At 34.4% G+C, this 20,760-nt stretch overlaps 1 protein-coding gene and 1 pseudogene across 1 annotated transcript; one reads left to right on the forward strand and one right to left on the reverse strand.

The window, feature by feature from the left end:
• Positions 1-5,200: 5,200 nt before the first annotated feature.
• Positions 5,201-5,310, reverse strand: LOC113781839 (annotated as a pseudogene).
• A 6,362-nt stretch (positions 5,311-11,672) lies between these two features.
• On the forward strand, positions 11,673-20,472 carry LOC113779156. Its single transcript, XM_027324639.1, has 10 exons — positions 11,673-12,504; positions 13,207-13,298; positions 13,527-13,629; positions 14,497-14,762; positions 14,982-15,113; positions 15,337-15,459; positions 18,155-18,283; positions 18,371-18,588; positions 18,883-19,036; positions 19,853-20,472. Exons 1-10 carry the CDS (start codon positions 12,264-12,266, stop codon positions 20,069-20,071), a joined length of 1,677 nt encoding a protein of 558 aa, XP_027180440.1. The 5' UTR covers positions 11,673-12,263; the 3' UTR covers positions 20,072-20,472.
• Positions 20,473-20,760: the final 288 nt, after the last annotated feature.

The following is a 20,760-nucleotide window of genomic DNA, read 5'->3' on the forward strand; positions in this document are numbered from 1 at the left end:
ACAAAGCGCAAGAGGAATACTATGAAAGTTGATAGATTCAGGGCCATGTTTTTGGGCCTGGGAATGAAATCTAATCATCAATTTGCATCATGCAAATCTACAAAGTCAAAGAGGTCCCATAAGCCAGAACGGAAAACGTACAGAGAGGGTAAGGCCCATTCCAAAATAAATGCAGAGATTGCTCAAATGCTGTTCTAATAGTAGTTTTAGCCTGTTCCCAACAGCCAACACCCAATTTAGCTATTAAGATAGGGATGGTAACGGTCGAATGCTCATGGGAGAGTCATGGGGCTAGGGGTGGGGTCGGGTGGGTGTAAGAGCAGGGAGAATTTTTCTCCACCCATTTTAAACGGGGCAGGGGAGTATCCCTGTCCCATATCCCTCCATCTCTTGTACTAATATAAAGTTAAAAAAATAAATACTTATATATAGTTTTCTACATATATACATATACACATTATAACTACATATCAACAATGTATGCATACATCATAATTTGTATGATAAAATAATTATTTGATTATATTTTTAGTTTACTTGAATTTTTTACATATTGTAAGTTATTTACCAAAAATAAAAATAAATACGATAGTTGCGAGTTTAAATTTGATATACACATTATAGCTACATGTCAATAATATATGTATATCTATTATAATTTGAGAACTAAAAAAATCATAATTTTTTGATAAAATGGTGATTTAGTTATTTTTAGTTGACTTCAATTTTTTACATATTGTAAATTGTTTAAATAAATATGATGATTATAAGTTTAGATTTTCTATTAAAAATAGAGAAATGAATTAGAAAAGATCAAAATGAATTTTAACCTTGATTTCACATTGATTATTTAGCTAAGAATCTAAAAAAGTGATTTACATTGTTGTTATTATATATATATATATTGTTCAAAGAAAAAATATAATTAAACAATTGCATGGGCACCCGCAGAAGTATAGAGTGGGGTAAGGGTGGAAGTAGAAAAATTGGGGACGGGGGAGATTTTAGAGCACGCAAGAGGATGAGGGAGGGATCCTTGCCTTGTTGTCATACCTAGATAAAGACATTGGACAAGTGATCATGAGATGTGAACTACCTAATTCTAGGATGACAGTAAGTAGGGTACCCTCTAAAATCCCTCTTACCAAACGCTTACCTGCTTAGATTAGTGTCTTATCATACCCTATGGGGTAACACTATATGTTTAATTTCGATTACCATACCCGCTTGCTCACAAGTTCAGATGAACCATTGAATATCCTTTGCCCACTATTTAAACTTATCAACTTATTCATGAAACTACTATACAAGTATCTAAATTGTTTAAAAAACTCTAAAAATTAACTTTTGTTAAACTAAAATTTTAGTGCATCAAGATTAAAACATTCCGTTAGGATAAAACATAAGTTAAAACCATGTTTAAGAATCCTATCTCATACAGTTTAGAAAAGAACATCAGTTCAGAGATTGATAGATTGTGTCAGAATGGTCAAAATACAATAAGAACAAAATGATACAAGAATGTCATGGAAAATAAAGTTGTATATTATTTTTCTTTATTTTCCTAACTCCCCATCATGAAATTTTATATACAAACTATATATATGTATACATAGATACAGACACACACACACATATACACATATATATATATATATATTTTTTTATTTATATTTTTAGTAATATGTCAGGTATCAGATATTGGGATTTTTTGGGATCTCTTACCAAACCCTATTGCACTACCTATTGATAATCTTTGCTCCATAGCAAAATCTTATGATAATCCATTGAATCAAATTATGCATTGAGTCAAGTATAGGTGGGTATCCGTGTTACCTTATCTATTGTTATCCCTACGTGATTCGACTCTCAAGTCCTCCTTTTCTTTCTATATCACTCATCAATTTTTTGTTGGGAAAATGTATACTTTAAATACATGTGTTTAGTAATACCCTGAAAACATTCCAAAAGCACCCTAAAACAAGAAAAAAGATACCAAAAGCAACTTAAAACACATATACAACATTATGCTTCCTTTCTCTACCACCATTCCTCTTTCCCCACCAACAACCCCCTTTCTTGAATTCTGGTATCCCCTTCCTCTTTCCCCACCAATACCCACTCCTCCTCCTTTCTCTCCTTCACCCAACCAACTTGCCACTTAACCAGTTCACCCATCACCCTTTTCTCCCTTACTATCACCACTCCACGACCCTCTTTTTCTCCCCTTCTTTCCTTCCTTCCTACCATCAATCCATCACTCTCTTCTCCTCTTTACCACCATTCCGCAACCCCTCTCTCATCGTTCTATCCTTCCCTACCAACTCGCCCACTCCCTCTTTCTTGCTCACCTGAAACCCCCTTAATGAGAAAAAGGGTCTCAATATAAGAAGCAGGAAGTTTGGTGGCAATGTTGTTAGATTCAGACCGGATTGACCGGTCTGACTGTGAACCAGCATTCTTTCCAAGTTGGTTTGTAATACAAAATCGTTTTAGTAAAAAATCAATCAAAACTATCAAAATCGACTAAACCAGTGACTTGATTTGACTGGTTGACTTGGTTCTCAAACTTTTCTTTCTTGTTTTCTTCAAACATAATTTGAATCACTTAAATTGTAAAACTTTCATTCATTAATAGGAATAAAAAATGCCACCTACTTAGTGTAAACACCGAAATCACTTGCAATCCTAAATAATCTCTAAATCAAGAAGTTTTCATCCCTATCACCTTATCAATTTAGTATGAGTGATTCCAACTTGCGTTAATTTGTTTTAATTTAGTTTTTAAAGTAGTTTTGGAGAATGGATATATTTTAGCCATAAATTTACATTTTTATATATAATTTCTAGGTATATATTTGATTGCAAGTCTAATACTTTTAGAATATTTTGTATGGTTGGCCGATATAACCAAGAACTTAATTTTAATATTTCTAAAACTAATATAAATATAAAACAATTATGACATCATGCTATTGTTAGTGGATTTTTTAGAACGGTTCAACTGATCTGACTAGTTGACCTCTGACCCAGTAACTTAATCGAGTTGCTATCCGATCAGAATTTAACAAATTCGGTTGGTGGAAGCAAGGGAAAGAAGAAAGAGAGATTGAGGAGGCAAGGTTTTAGGGTTGGGGTAGGTTGGTCGAGGAAAGGGGCAAAAAGAGTGGAGAGGCAAAAGGGAATAGGATTATAGGTGGTGGTGGGAAAAAGAGAAAGATAGGTGTGACACAAAGAAAGAGGTGGTTTGCCACTCTCCGATAATTTTTTTAGGCAAATTGAAGATTGTTTTTAAATCACCTCAAAAAAACACATTCCAAAATATCACATCCAACAAGTTATAAGTGTTGTTCTATTCTATGCCATTAGGACACATGATAATAGGTAGGGTTAGGTGTTATAAAAAGGGTTCTTCTATTATGTACTCTTAGGGCACATGATAAGAAATGGATCCGGGTGTTGGTTGTTCGAAAAAGTTTTAAAGAGGTGTATTCGGATGTTAGTTGTCCGGAAAAGTAGTACTCTTAGGGCACATGACAAGAGGTGGATCTGAGCGTTAGTTATCCAGAAAAGTTTAAAAGAGGTGGATCTGAGTGTTAATTGTCCAGAAAAGTTTGAAAGAGGTGGATCCAAGTGTCAGTTGTTAGGAAAAGTTTAAAATTTCTTCACTAAAGCTTCCTAAATTTAGGGAGAGATGATAATATTTAAAATTTAAAGTGGATCCACTTCTTATACTTAGTGTGCTTATCCTGTGCTCTTAGAGCACAATATAGGAAAAATCTTACAAAAATATGGCTACAGTAAAATTTTCTAAATACACCCTCAATATCACATGATTCATATGGACCGAATATTTTAGTCCTCAATGTTTGAGGCATGGAACAAATTAGTTCACGATATTTTTCTTGGAACAAATTTGCCAAAACAAAATCAATTTCGGTCAAATTGCCCCTAATGTTTCAGTTTAAACATGCAACTCATAAGTGTTCAAGTTTTGGGCGAATAATACGTAACCTCAAATAAAAATTTAAGAAAACTTATAAAAAAATATATAAAGTTGACTAAAAATCATAGAATGTATTAAAACTACAAAAAAATACAAAATTTAAACAGTCATAAAAATATAAAACAAGTGTATGGCATTTTTTTTTCCAAATGGAGACAACTAATTTTTTTTCAATCTACCTACATAACAATTATATGCTAAATATATACACGTGTTGCATTGATTCTATTTTTACCCTTTTGATTATAATTGTACAAGTATGGTTTTTCTTTTTTCTTTTTTTTTTTTAACTTTGTCTTCCAACAGCCAACGATATTCTTTTTTGATACTTCTTTTTCCAACGGTTAGTAACATCCCAATCTTGGCATAGACACTCTGTTTTGAAACTCGGACCGGATCGGCCGGTCGAACCGGGAACCGGCCAAGTATCCGGTCCGAGTCATGAAAAAAAATCGGAAATTTAAAGCCCGGTCGAAGCCGGTCAAAAACCGGGTTTGACCGGAAAAAAATCAGTTTTTTCCGGTTCAATGGGCATTTTTTTAAAAAAAAACTCAATCTTTTCAATATTATGTTTTGGCCCCCTAAATTGTTAAAACTTATTAATATACCTCAAATATTTCATACTTTATAAATATTGTCCTAAAATTTGATGTTATTTTTCAATTAAATTCATAATTTTAATTCTAAACTTGTTAATATTTATTATATAACATAAATTGCTACTTGATACTTCTAATTTCTTTGTATTTTCTTGTTAAATATATTTGAAACATCAAATATATATGAATATACCTTTATTGATATTAACATATTATTAGATATTTTATATATAATATTTTAATTTTTAAATAATTTTTATTTATAACGTCATCCAGTTCGACCCCTATCGACCCCCGGTCGAACCCATTGACCCCTGACCCCTGACCCCTGACCTCGGCCGAGTCGATACCTGGTCCGGTTCTGAAAACATAGCATAGACATTGGAAAAGTTCCAACACTGTTTGAACCTAAACGACAATATAATATATTTGCTTAGAATCAATATCTTGTTCAATTAATACAGTTTGCGAGGTTTTCTTAGCAAGCAGGGAACGAATACAGAAACAAAAAAAACAGGTTCCAATTGCCACTACACCAGACAAGAGATTAGATAACTCAATTCCAGGACCTTCAGACTCAGAATCTAGCAATGCAAAAAATTTTGACCATTTCTCCATTTGTGCGTGTCATCCTTGCGCCGGGGCCACGCTAAATGCTAATCTTCTTTGTATCGTTCCAATTTTATCAGATGTCCCCGAAAGGACGAATCTAGCACAGGGGCGGATTTAAGGTATGCCCTCAGTGCCCTCTTAAATTCCTATAATACATATATAATTTTGACATAATTTTAAGTGTGCCCCCAAAGTTTTTTTTAAAAGTGTGAAAGAATGGGTCACAAAATTTAGTTTAGTTACTTATATTGAGAAAAATATACTTTGTGAAGTTCAAAATGAGAAAGTTATAAATCGTTATCAAAATATGAAAACTCGTTATAAGCAATTATAAATAGTTTAGTTTGTTTTGGAAATAAAATTATTATTACATTAATAATTTTGAATTTGTCTTTTATGTTTTTCATGGAATATACGTATCATTTGTACTTGTTGGTGAATTTATATATTTTTGTTGATTAAAAAACCAAAAAAAGAGTAGATAAAAAATTTTAGTGTTATTTTTGCCCCCACTAAGATTTTTTTCTGGCTCCGCCACTGATCTAGCAATGCAAATTACCGTAATTATCACCAATTTGATGAAATTCCAATAGCAACTAAAATGGCCAAGATAATGATTTTATTGAATTTATATCATGTATGTAATACACTACTGCTTGTGCCAGATCGAGTTAATTGTCAACACTCAAAAAATTTCCAATTAACTGACGTTGGAAAGCAGCTTCAACTCGAGCAAATACTAAGTGAGACATCACCATTTTGGCACCCATAGATACGAACCCCAGAATATTTTCCTTCTTAACGATGTACACTGGCTCATCTAATTGAGCCCAGGTGAGTGGTAATGACTTTGTATTTAGTCAAATATAATATAATACAAAAAGCTAGAAGAAGTCGAGACATCCTGCAAATATTCAAAAATTAGCTGTGACAAATTTTCAATTTTTTTTTAAAAATAACTCAGAATCTCTTCCCCTTAGACTAAAAATAATAATTTTAGCCCCATTATCTCATTTGCTAAGCCTAATAAGAATACCATAAGGCAGAAAATTAACAAAAATTCAGTAGAGGAGAAAATTAGGTAGGTTTAAGTCATTGTTATTGGTCTAAAAAAGATTAAAATACTCGACTCCCACATACTGCATATTTATTAAATTATCTAAAATATTGGCTAATGCTTATTCATTAAATTCATTTGTTCACCTTTTATTAAAAAATACTATCCATTTTTGACATAACGTTACTTCACAATGAATATATACAAATCTGACAACATAATTACAATTTTAAGTTGAATAATTTTCAAGGATAATGTCAAAAAAACCATTGGAAATATTTATTGAAGTGCACCAAAAACTATTCGTGCATTAATGCACAGGCTAAAATCTGCTTTAGTGATTAGGGCAATTGTTATTGGTTTTAACAAAATTAAAGCTCACCATCTCATGTACCCCTGCCCCCCGCCCTAGATCCATCCTTGAATGCAAAAGATGAAATATCATTAACAACGTTAAAGCATAGCCTAATCCTTTGTGTGAGGGAAAAAAATCTATTTGGTATAGGCTGGTTGAGGAAAATCATATATAAAACCCTAACACTAATAAGTAACAAGAATATAATATGTTAGGTATAACTCTACTCATATGCTTTAATGTGAGTTTTGTACACGAGGAATTGCACCTAACCTTGTTGCTTGGTGACTGATTTCTAGTAAATTTCTTGTTAGTACACAAAGGCACCAATTTGCTCTATATCATGGGCTTTGTCTTTGGCAAACGCCAAAGAAATCACCTTAATTTGCACCCTATCTAATTGGTTAGACATTGTTCACCCACCACATATACTACAAGACTTGGTTTTGAAGAACCATAGATACACTTAATTTCCTAATAACGTTAAGCAATCACCTAATTCAATTCATTAACATATGATGCAAATGAAAATGCTTGATACAAAGCTTGTTTACTGGAGATTCTTCAACTAATTGAGACAAACAAATAACTTGAGCTATTGTACAAATCTGACAAGTCAACTCAAATTTTTTCTTCTTTTTCTTTTTGTGGTTTAGATAAGGCTATCATTTCACTACAATCAATTCTTGCCAACCCAAAGGCTGTCATGGGGAAAAGGTATGTACTCGTGATAAGAGTTAATTAACTTTCTAGCTAGTGTTATTGTAGTCTGCATGTGTTTTCTTTTTCCATGCAAACATGAACGAGCATTCTGCGGATGGACGAAATCAGATGAACCCTCAATAGCTCGTACTGTATTCCTGTTGACAATTGTCCAGTGAATTGGAAAAGTGTATGTACATAAGACTGATTATTAGGCTCTTTGTTTTCTGGTTTAGATTTTTGTTCAAGGAGTTTGGAGATTGACCAAATTAACAAGGTAAATTTCGACCCCAGAGAAATTGTTAATGCGTTTGTGTATTTACAATTTGGGTCTTTTTATTAGAAAATGCTATGGTTCCTTTAAGTCATGATAAAGACTCGAATTTTAAATGGTAAAAAATTTTGGCGCCCACTAAACTATTTATCAGGTCAAGTTTTGATCATCAAACAATTTTACGTTACAAGTTGACCACCAAACTAACTAATCAATACACCCATAACCATTGTATCAATTAATACTCTTAATCTATGAAATAAGCAGAACACGTGGCATAGTTTTGTTTTTAATCGTGTAAGTGGTGGATAAAACTATTCTTGCACTTTGCCACGTGTTCTGCTTATTTCATAGATTAAGAGCATTAATCAATGCAATGGTCACAGGTTTATTGATTAGTTAGTTAAGTGGCCAAGTTGTGATGAAAAATTATTTGATGGTCAAAACTTGATCCGACTAATAGTTTAGTGGCCGTCGAGATTTTTTGCCCAATTTTAAATGATTGAAAATATCATAATCTAAGGGTCCAAAAGAGTACTTACTTTACTATTCATTATTAAATTTAATTGAGAGTATGATATGCAAAAAGGACTATAAAATCTCCCCTTATTATTTAGGGGAGATTGTCAATTTTAAATATTCTCTGATATTTTAACTTCAGTATTCAAGCACAGGATGTGATTAAATCAAAAAAATCATGTAAATTTTTTTAAAAATATGTATAAATAGAGTACTCTCACGAGCCACAATCATTGCTCAGAAAGTTAACAATTAGTGATTTTGTGGAAGGCTGATTAGAAAGAGATCTAATTTAGAAGAACTTTCACCATCATATATTATATTTGTGTAGTTGTGTTGTGTTGTCAATCTGGTGATATATAGGCCACGGCACAAGAGCCACTGAATGCAACGAAAGCGTCTTCAACTATTGGACGAGTTATGACTCTTATGAGACAGAAAAAAGAAAGGCGCCCCTTGATCCAATGAAAATCGGGTTGTGGTCCATGTGGGCCTCCGGGCCTCTCCACCTCTAGATGTGAGCCCGATCAGCTCGGTCGTTTGTCTGCTTGGGTCTGTCAATGTTAGGTTTGATTTAATACTAACTTGGTAGTTGTTATCATGACCTGGTTGATTCCTTCAATTAACGTGTTTCCACGATAATCGTAAGAAAAAATTTTAGGTATATGGAATGCTTATGATAATGCACCTATCATTGTCAATTTTTAATTCCTCTATCTCTTTTGAGCCTCCTTTTAAAATTTTTTTTTTGGTGTTTAACTCAACACATTAAAGATGGTGAACTGCCTTAATCAAAATCCTAATCTGGGGTTCAAAATTGATATGTTATCAACTTAACAGGATGATTTTTTTATATATATAAAACAGAAATCAATATTATTAATAAACTAGTTGGAAATGATCCAATGCAATCTGTTTGACAAAAAAAAGTTGCACTAATTGTAGAAAATACATAGAACATATCACAAACGAGTTGCTCCATAAATAATATCTACGCATGTCCGTTCCCTCAGATCTGCTGTTCAACTCATTCGAGTTCAAAACTAATGTTGCGATCCGATGAGAAGACCCGAGAAATTTCATATATAAAATATAAATTTGAAATAGCTCTGACATCTGAGAAAAAGAAAACAAAAAATAAATAAAATTCCCTCTGAGAAAAGGAAAATAAAATGCTAAATAAAACTCTTACTAATAATAACTACTAGAATAGAGAAAACACTCACTAGAATATCTTAGAAGAAACTTTATTAAACATAAAATAAAAATAAAGAAAAAGAAAGAAAGATCTTGACTTAAGGCCAAAATCGTGAAGAGAGAGTTGAGAATCGGGAGAAGGTAGATAAAACGGGTAGGGATGGCAACGGGGCGGGGAACCCCTCCCCCATCCCCCGCCCCACTGCCTACACATTCCCCCCGCCCCGCCCCGCCCCGCCTCCCCCGCGGGGCTAATAAAAATTTATTATATAATTTTATTATAGTTAAAATTTTAGCAAATAATCAAGTACTAAAATATCAACACATCATCAAATTATTATTCTTTGTAATTTTACAATTGAAACTTATAAAAACAATCAAACAAAAATTATTTGAATACAATCCAACATAATGAAATAAATATAACTAAAGCAGTCAAGTTTTCACTTTTGGCACAAATACAATCACTAATTCATTATTGTGCTTGTGCTTTTTTTAAGAAAAAAATGTTATTGTATTAAGTGTAATTAGGGATGTAGTATAAATGTATTAGTAAATTTAGTATAACCAATTAATAATTTGTATTAGTACACATATATAATTATTAGTATAATTAATAATATCAATTATATTATATATACTAATAGACATTATATAATACATATAACTAATAATATCATTATTATAAGTTTGTAACTAATTAAATTATATATTATATATAATTATATACATATATATATTTTATATATTTATTTTTTTAAAGCGGGTGGCAGGGCGGGGGATGGGGCGGGGGTACACTCCCCCGCCCCTCGCCCCGTTTCTGAGCGGGGAGAAAAATTTTCCCCCCATTGCCTCCCCGGGTGACCGCCCCATTGCCATCCCTAAAAACGGGTGAGTAGATAGAGAACCGGGGATGATGGGAAAAGAATAGGAAATTTCTTGAAGTATAAATTAAGGTAGAAAAAGTTTTCAAAAAATTAAAGTTGGGGTGCTGTAAAGTAAACTGATCCGGATGTAAAAGAATATTTTGACTAATGCAATTGAAGACTAGTGCATGGGCATATTTGTGGGTCAAGCAGCATTTCGTAATATAATTGAGGTTGACATGTTTTGGATTCTTTTCATTGAAAAACATTGGGATATAGGGTTGTATTTTTCTTGTCTTATAATTGCCTCATCACCCTGAAATACACATTCTCAAATGAAAAATGTCCATGGTTGATTTTATGTTTTCCGTGAATTCATTTTTCAATTACCATTTTATTTCACATGCATCAAATCGGTATAATACATTTTTTTTTCTGCAAAAATTTCAGAAAATAGCAATCCAAACAAGCTCACCTTATGAGGTAAGGTGTAAATAAAATGAAACAGTGCAACTGACTCCTAATTACAAGGGTCCAAACTATTATTGCTATGTTAAGATCATTGTTTAATAACAATTAGTGCTAAAGGCATATGCAATGTGTGAGAAATTTAAAATGTCTCAATCTTTTTTTGTGAATTAGTTTTACATAAATTTTCATTACTAAATCAAATTTGGGATTTTGACCTTCTTTTTTCCATCAAATGATGGTTACTTTGGTAGTTACACTAATTAAAGGCACTTGTGTTGTCAAACAGTGTTTAGATTGTTAAGGTTAAAAATGGTTAGAGGTGATTATCTTAACAATTCGTGCTTATTTTAGATAGTAAAGTATAAGCGATTTTCATAACGGTAAAGTTAAATTTTAAAAAATGACAAAAATTATTTATTCCAAACCCCTACCTCTCTCTTTATTTATAGTAACATATGTGGATTCTTCTAAATTCATACAGATGCATAGTACACCCGTTTGATTCTATGATGGTTCAGTTCCCGTCGATTTCTCTAGATCTCATTGGCCCCTCATTCCCTTAGTGTAGGCTAGAGTAAGAGTGGGAATAGATTAGATTAGCTGTTACCATCTGATAAAAAAAAGGAACTATTTTCTCCGATCACAAAATTGGATATTTTCAAATAAATTTTAAACAAATTACAAATTCCCTCCGCAATATCTTGCTGAAAATTAAATGCAAGAAATTATACTTCCACACAAGTTTCACTCTTCTTTCCTGTTGTACCAAAAAGGAGAACTCTTTAAGTTCTGAAATTTCTGAGTCACTCTCAGATTAGCCATAATATTTTGATGGCTGATGATTCCAGATTCCACTTTGAGGGCCCAAGCTCCGAATCCAAAATCCACCCCCCAAATGTCATTGAACTTCAAGCTTTTACCCCTACAAACGTTAAAAACAGTGGGAATATTTTTTTTAAATAGATGCCCAATTCAGGAAGAAATCAATTGTTGTTTGTGATTGTTCATTTGTTTGTACGTTGTATTTTGTAGCATTGAATTGTCACGAAAAAGGCAACAAGAACTCCATGATTATATCCTCTCCTTTCCATTTTTGGCTGGCCAATTGAATCAATCCACTCTTCATACACCCCAATAAAAGCAAAAGCTTCTGACTCTCTCACAGGAAAAGCTTTCAAGCAGACCACTCTTCCTCCATTCAAAAAATTTTGCCAACTTTACTTTTGTATTGTAGTACTCTTCTTGCTTTATACTGGTAAACTCTTTCTCATCATTCTGTCAGAAGAAAAATGAAATTTAGTGCTAGTAGATTCTTCAAAATTCCCTGTTTGATTTAGACTCTACTTTTCCATTCCTTTGTCTTCTTTTTCTCAGTACTACTACTGCTGTATCTTCCAATTCTTTACTTTTCCATTTCCCTCCCAAAATTCATGCCTGAAACTTTCTTTTCCACTCCTGACAAAAACCCACCTTTTTTTGCTTTTATTGGGGGGTTACCACCTTCCATTCAATCTATTTTGGCCTGAATTGAAAAGGGTTGTAGGAATTTTTGTTAGACTCGTTCAAAAGATTAGATTTTTTATTTTCTTGCTGTCATTTTGTTTTATGATTAGTTGCATGGGGGGAGGGGGAAAAGTGGAGGTGATAAGCAGTAAAGGGTGTTCAAGGCTGGTTGCAGAGATTTCAACTTCATTTTCCTCATTTAGAGGACACGGGTTCCAATCCTCTGCAATGGAGCCTATGTCCCCTGTCTCAGTTGCCTCCGGAGTTGATGAATCCGGCCGCAAAAACCGGCCCCGGGGACCCTTTTCAGGCCTTGTTATTTGTGTTACTGGACTTTCCAAAGGTACAACAATTTGCAATTCTGGTAACTTGTAGTTTTATTTCTTATTTATTTGGTATTTGTAGGCCTTCTATTGCCCTGCCAGTATGTTTTCCAAAGGTAGTTTTTAGATAGCAAAGTTAGTACATTTTTGGACTTTGTTAATTGTTATTGCATTCTGTTGGTGGTGGATGACTTTGATTCATCTAAGAGCAGACGTTATGGTACTAAAATTTTGGATACAACTGTTAGATAACGTGTTATGGTGCCCAAGTCGTGGACAAGTTATTGTTTATGTTGAAAAGTAGAGATCTTTACGTTGGGATTTAAATCTGAGTTTGGCACCCATTGATTTTAATTATGAACCACCAGAGAAGTTTTCTTATTTTATTTGCCGATGCAAATGAGATGAGTAAACAATTGAGCAAATAAAGTTCTCTGTTTCATTATTTTATGTCCTTGTTGGCTCCTGTTTGATCCTTGTTCCTTTTGGAGTCTGTAATCTTTTGCATCCTCACGCTGGAAGTAGAACTAATATGTTTAATCTACAACTCTATCTTTCAATGGTTTGATGCAACATGGCTTCCTCCTCTCTTTTCCTAGGTTTCTGGATATAATATAAAGGCGTACATAATTAGAAATTGGCAAATATAAGCTGTTTTGATATCAATTTATCTGTTTATCATTTCATCCGTGTTTTATATTCGCCATCACCATGATATGCAGAAGCTAGGGCACAAGTGATGGCTGCAACACAGAAATTGGGTGGTGAATACAGCCCACATTTGCATCCTCAATGTACTCATCTGGTTGTTCAAATATCCTTTTGCATATGTCCTTTTTCCTTTGCAGTCTAACTTATATGATTCCACTCTGATATGAATTATGATAATTTGTGTTTAATTTTAGCATTTTCAACCATTGTAGAAAGCTTTGAAAAATTAATTGCATGTATTATGGAGAAATGATCATGTCTGTAGGTGTTGAATCTTCTTGGTTATGTCGTTGCAAAAGTTGGTCAAAAAATATTTCTTAACGCTTCCTACAGCTTTAGTGGACGGAAGTTTGAGCATGCTTTGAAACATGGGTCAAAACTTGGTCTTTCTGTTGTTACACTTGGATGGTTTGTAGACAGTGTCAGAAGGAATGGTAAGAAACTTTTTCCTGTATTTCTTGAAGCTGATGTTGATTTCTGATGAATTTAATGTAGGTGTTTACTTTTCCAGCTCCAATTTTGTATGACTTGTCACTTAGACTATTAAACCAATAAGAGCTTGAAGATAAGAACCCTGTCATTTGCCTTTGCATTAACCAATTAGTTGAGATATAGCACAGGCCAATTTCTTAACCGAAGCCATCGTTTATACACGAAAGTGAAAATCCATTTGTGCATAATGCTCATGAGGACCTGATATGACTTCTTGTGAATTAAGTCCTGCCAAAGTGTAAAGACAAAACTAGTAGGGCTAATCTTTCTTTTGCCCAAATTAGTTAAGCTGTAGCTATTTCCTAAATTTGTGAAAATTCCATTATTTTCAGGGCTTCATATCATTTGTCCAATTATGTGATTTCTGACTTTGTCGTTATTGTGATTGTAAGTGAGTGCAGCTGTTTTCTTACCTACTACTACGTCTTGTCTGCAGCTTGGTGGTTAGGTCGTTGCTAATTTGAAGTCTGATTTTTTATTCTGAGCATAATGAGATGCATATGAATGTTACAAGTATTATTCAGGCACAGCATGTTTATACATATTAGTTCCCCTCGTTAACTATAAAAAAAAAAATTTAATCCACAGCACCACAAAAAAGTCGTAAATGCTTTGTTTAATTGGTTTGTCAAATATCACTTGATATCGGCAGGGTAGGATGTTTTCTGCTTTTGAACTTTGAAAAGGCAAATTTAATGCTGCGCCTTGGCATTTTGTAAGCCATTGTTTAGAAGGGGAACTAAAATAGCTTATGTTATGCAAACTGTTACTAAAGCTTTTTCTTCGGGCATTTCTTGTCATTTTCTCAGTGAGGTTGAGTGAAACACTTTATAGTGTTAAGACCATTGGAGAAGGTGTGGCCGCAGATGATCTGAACCGGCTAGTTCACAATATGGGTACTGAGAAGTCTTGTCTTCCCTTTGGTTCACTTGAGTACACTGATAATTCTAACATGACTGGAGGGCCACAACTTCACTTTCCTGAGAGAGAGTCCAAAAGAAGAAACATGAGTTCACTGCTGTCTGGTTATTCCTTTTACATTGATGCAGATGTGTCTGCTGAGCTGCAGAGTAAGGTAGGCTTTGTGTGCTCATAGTAAAGCAATTTTTCTGAGATTGTTTCGAATCTTTGTTTCTAATTTTCTGTACTCATGCTCATAAGAAGACACATTATTGCCTTTAGCCTTTTTATTACAATTTTTTAATTCACTGTTGCTAGTCTTGCAGCACTAAAACCTTAAATTTTTCTTAACTGCTTTAGCTTTTTGCGTATATACATGTTGCTGCAAGTTTAGGTTGTTGAAGCTGCTTCAGGTGAAGGTGCTAACTTGGTGGACCAGTGGTATGTTGGTTGCAGTGCTAGTCATGTAGTTTGTGAAGGACCTTCAGTTGGAAAATATCTTGGTCATTCAAATAACATCGTTACAGTAAGTACTACTTCCCACTGTTTATGTTTAAATGTAAGTATTAGCTGTCTACTCATGATTTCAGGGGGTCCATCTGTGGAAATTTTGGTATTCAGTATTAATGGTAATTGATGGGATACGTTAGTTAATTGATGTGGAGTGCATAGAATTTGGTGTTTTTATACTTTTAACTTGACACTGATTTTTTATAATGTCTTTGTGACCAATTTATCCTGTGCCTTAGCCGCTGTGGGTTCTGAAGACTGCAAAGGAAAAACGTCTGCAGAGGCTTGTTCACATTTCTGCTGATTTGGCTAGGCAAACTGCAACCACAATTGATGCTATTCAAACCGGCACTTGCAGGGAGGTAATAAATTTTGTCTTCCTTTTGCTCTTCTCCTTCCTTTTTTCTAACCCCCCCCCCCCCTCTTTCTTCCTTTCTTCTAACTTTATATTCTCTTTAATGTGATTTAGTATTAGATTTCACTTTCTTAACTCAAAGATAAGTTTTCCTGCCAGTTCTCTTTAAAATATGTAATTTTTTCTGTCCAATCCTTTTTTTTTAGTTGTACAGTACATCCATTCTGTTCTTTGCCTACTAATCGATTAATAGCTAAGACCTAAATTTTTGTGGTCAAAAGAACACATACCTGTACTTTATGACTAGGGGTGAAATCGAGCCGAGTTGAGCTCGAATAGTGACGTACTCGAGCTTGAACCCTACACAGACCACCACAGCTCGAGCTTGAGCTCGAGCGATCTCGAGAAATAAAGATCGAGAGCAACTCGATGATAATCAAAGCAGACTCGAACTCGACTCGATCGAGCTTGATATGCCATTCGAGCTCAATATCGAGTTGAGTACTCGACAAAACAATCTTGCCATCACTTGTTAGTTCACCCCTTTCCTGCACAATTCCTAATAATCTAACTACCTGTTTGGTTGCCACTCTAGAATGGCAATGACAATCACTATCAAACCTCTTCAATCGGAATAGGTTTATGCTATTCCTTTTCAGGTGTTTGGTTTAGGAAAAGCAATGGGAATGATTATTGATTTTGTTGTTTGGTTTATTCACAGTCATCAATGGGAATACAAGCCCCAATTCAACAACTATTTTCCTGTGAGTAAATAAAAAGTTTTGGGATAATTTCAGATACCTCCCCTCATTGGAAGCTTGTTCATTGCATTCAAGTAGAGGAAGAGGTTGATGGTGTTAGTCAAATCCTGACCACGAATAACTCAAATCTGGACCCGGTTACTACGACTTAACTCAAATCCAGACCCAGTTCCTAGCTAGTCCAGACTTATGTGAAACGGATTCATGCTTGTGTTAAACAGCTACACAGAATACATGGCCGGATTCGCTATTCAATCCATGGCCGGATTGCGGATTCGCTATTCAATCCCTGGCCGGATTGAACCTAAGCCGGTTTACCTATAGTTAGGCAGTTTTATCCAACATAAACAAAATAAAATTTGTACATAAAATTAATACTGCAATCATTAATATAATACATTTCTAGCCAGAATCAAGGCCGGATTGTGGATTCGCTATTCAATCCATGGCCGGATTGCAGATTCGGTATTCAATCCGTGGCCGGATTGAACCTAAGCTGGTTTACCTCTAGTTAGGCAGTTTTATCCAACATAAACAAAATAAAATTTGTACATAAAATTAATACTGCAATCATTAATATAATACATTTCTAACAGTTATCCAACATAACTGGTTAAGCCCCTAAATATTGTAGCTAACAAACCTAAAAGAGTAAATTAATAACTAATATATATATATAATACATAAATGCTACCGAGCTCGAGCTACTCGTCGAGCCCACAATTCCTCCTACTAACTACTCGAGATTGACTCGTTTGCTCTAGCAAGTAGCTCGGACTTGACTCAAGCTCAAATTTAACCAAGCTCGGGTCGAGTAGTTAACCAAGCTACCCATGAGCTCGATTCAAGCTACTCGATTCCTCTGCACCCTATTTATGACAGTAGCTTAGTGATTGTGCCGACACTTTTTAACAAGAATTAAAAGGCATGTTTGTGCATTTTCTGGATTCCGAAGAAAGGAAGATCATCTGTGAAAATGACTATTAGAAGCACCAGTTGAGTAGAAAAATGGTAACTGCTGAGGGTGAACTTACATGTAGAGGAAGATCAATATGGCAAGACATTTAAAGCAACATGATAATTACAACACTCATCTTAATACTAAATGGATATTATGCAATTATCAAATCAAATGCAGAACAGAACATTCACTTAACAGATCACTAGAGTACATAAAAACACTGCACTTTAGTTGACTGCATAGAGTTAATAAAATTAAAGATACTTAAAGCTTTCTTTCATGCACAATTTGCAGATTGAAAATTAGGATACTTTTTAGTAGCACTTGCACGCTTGAACCAGTGCAATGCAAGACACTGTTTTAGACCAACAGTTTAATATTCCATTTATCACCAATATTGTTTCTTGATGTAATGATAATTGGATTAAGTATCCCAACAATGTTCTTTTCATGTTATTGGTTGCATAAGAGAAAAAGAAGAAACATGCTGCAACAATGGAGGAAAAAGTCAACTACCACGTCTGAGTGCAATTTTATGTAAAGTTAGTAAAACAAAACCTTGCTTGAAAAGGGAACATTTTGTCCAAGTGATCAACTCAGCTCATGGTTTTGTATGTCCTTCTGTTTCCATACTTAGTGCTTGGGAGTTTAAAAGTTTTTCAGATAAATTGACAGACATTTTCTGGAGACGAGGTTTCTAGGTTGACAATGTATAGTTAGCCAAGAGTTGATGTGCATATGTATTTCCACTTCCCTTTTTTCTATAGTTCTGTTTGTTTTTCCAAGATTTGAACTTCTATCACTTCCTATAGCATGCTAATTTAAAATTATGTTTCCTACTACGTTCATCCTACATGACTTGTATTTTTCATTTAGAGTTTTTTAGCCTTTTTCCCTAGTTATTTGCAGCTTAATTAGTGATTTTGTGCTTAAGGAAATTAGTTTTGAGATAAAATTTTTATTTTTTGATCCATTATTAGAAATTTGGTGGGTCTATTTGTCTTCAAGATGCACCAACTTCCATGCTAAAAGTCAGCCACGAAGAACGACAGAAGATTATTAACCTGGCCAAAGACTGGGTTAGGAAACGCCGTAATTGCCGAATGCAGGTAGATTTGGGAGTTAGCTATTGAAGTCAGGTTTTTTATTTATGTTATATTCAGGTTGAATAATTACCTCATCTGTTGTGGTTGCAGACATGCCAAACCCCAATGCGTCCAATTAACCCGAGCAGCCTTCTGGATTCTGTATGCTGGTCAATATCTGAACCAACTTCATCTGCCACTATCTATACTGAGTCTTCCAGTGTAGAGGATGCCAATGACCAAGATACATTTGTCTTCTTTGATGCAAAGGCAGATGGAAAAGAATCTGAAGCATCATTTGTCAACTTGTCTCGACCGCTTACAGAAAGGTTACTGAAATGAATTCCTCTCTGAAATAATTTTCCACTTTTTGCCCTAAAGCAATAGTTTACTATCCTTGATTTCTTTAACTAGTAGAATACATGAAATAATACTTGAAAAATATCCCCTCAATGATGTAGTAGACGTTCACCTTGAAAGTATAAGTTCTTGTAGAGAATGATAATATATGTCATCAATGTTTCAGAAGTTACCTATTGTACACGGGGAATTTGTATTTTTAGTATATCTGATGTTATAAGGTACACATATGTTGCTATCTAATGATATCCTCATGATTGCAGTGAGAAGTCTGAGTTAATATTCAAGAGCCACTTCCTTACCATATTATTCCCCGTTGATCGATTTTCTGAGATGGGACCCTGTTCGAGGACATTTTTCAGTGATAAAGGCTTTACATGTTTGCAGGTGTTGGATCACATCTATGCATTCTATCAGGTACTGCTTGATATCTTTCCTTTGGCCTATATTTTTGAAACTGTAAAACCCTTATTTTTTCTTGTTGATTCTGGTCCTTACTTCTTCTTATGAATCATTTGGTTTTCTTACTGCTGGATCTGCATAATCATTACCAATGTTAAACAATGATTGGGTTTCATGCGCTTTCTTGATTGAGGATAAGAAAAGTAGAATGTTGTGTAGGTAAATTGGAAGTACCTTTAAGAACAGATAGTGTATGACCAATTCTCCCTGCTGGGCACTTCATGGTAGTACTGTTTGGTTTCAATGGGAACAGAAAAACTGTACCTATGAAACCTGTGGAAGATTTTGATGTCCAGTATAATTCATATCTTTATTTAAAGAATTTTTTTTAAAAATATTTTATATCTCGTCTATGAAGTGAGAGTTTTTACAGAAATATGCATATGAATTAGCAGTATGGTGGTTATATTTCTTAGTCAAATACACATATAATGTCCATTTGTGCGGATAACTAGTAAAACCAGATTCAATGCAGATGGATATATTTTGAAAGGTGGATATGCTGTTCTTATGTCTTAGTAATGATTTTGGGCTGCCACTAATAACATGGTCAATGTTATTGGGAAATGGTGCCACAAATAAACAAGTTTCTCACTTGAGGCTTAGTTGTACAGTTTTTTTTGGATACAATACAGGTTGGTTATTGAACCTGGCACCTTAGGTATCCAGGCCAATGTTGTTACCTACTTAACTGAGATGGCTCGATGAGCATTTTTTGTACATGAAAAGGAGGTTTGTTGTCAGTTTCTAATTTTGGTAATGCTTCCATAGGAAAACATGTCAGCTGCAGAAGTAGAGGTTGCCCTTCATACTGATTCCAGACATGCTGACCGGCTGCGATCAGTGTATTCTAGTAAAACAACTGCAGAGCGTGGTTATTTGGAATTCAAGCGGATTGACTTTTTGGGAAGTCGTAAAAGTTTTGAAATGTTGAAGCGTGTGTCGGGGGATAATAACAGTAATGTTTATGAGTTGTTAATCAGAGCCTAGGTCACACTTGAGAAACTGCTGAACTTGGTTTGTGAAGGTGGTGGCAACTAGTGCTGGTATTTCAACTGATAATATAAGTCAGTGCTTGGAAAACAGGTCAAGCTGTCAATCGCATCAGCAAAGCAGCTTTTGAAACCATGTGAATGCCAACCATACCATATCATGCCACTAGTCTGTTGTTTTTTGATCAGTTTGAACTTTCATATGATGGCCTCAATATGTACATATGGTTCTGCTATGTAGCCTCACTTTTGAAGGCGAAGAGATGTAAGATTTCAATGTTGTGTTGTTCGTTTGGTTTGAAAATAGTGATCAAATGAAATTGTTTAGACATATACAGTTCTGCTTAGGGATAACCATGAAAAACGAAAGGTAAATAGTATATCTGTATTGGTTCAATATGTTGCAGCACCCTCTTTTTTTGGGGAAGCATATTCTTGATGAATAATTATGAATCAGTATGCTCCTGTCCTGTGTTGGAATTTGCTGGAAGAGCACGAGGACATCTATTTTATACCTGTCCTAGCAGTGAAATCAATACTTTTTGATGACTGCCTACCTATTTTCGAAGAAGTGAAAGTTATGTGCATGCATGCCTGTGGTGCAATATTCATCTGTTTCTTTAAGGGAAAGGAAACAGAGCCAGAACCTAAACAATGCACCCGATTGATGATCAAATTACGCTGTAG

The sequence above is a fragment of the Coffea eugenioides genome, chromosome 8, assembly GCF_003713205.1.
Source record: "Coffea eugenioides isolate CCC68of chromosome 8, Ceug_1.0, whole genome shotgun sequence".
NCBI classification, from domain to species: Eukaryota; Viridiplantae; Streptophyta; class Magnoliopsida; order Gentianales; family Rubiaceae; genus Coffea; species Coffea eugenioides.

Bases quoted from the DNA above. Each gene is read 5' to 3' on its own strand.
- LOC113779156 (XM_027324639.1), top strand. From the start codon at position 12,264: ATGATTAGTTGCATGGGGGGAGGGGGAAAAGTGGAGGTGATAAGCAGT. The intron at 14,763-14,981 runs GTAGGCTTTGTG...CTGCAAGTTTAG, and splicing joins CTGCTGAGCTGCAGAGTAAG to GTTGTTGAAGCTGCTTCAGG. The intron at 19,037-19,852 runs GTACTGCTTGAT...ATGCTTCCATAG, and splicing joins ACATCTATGCATTCTATCAG to GAAAACATGTCAGCTGCAGA.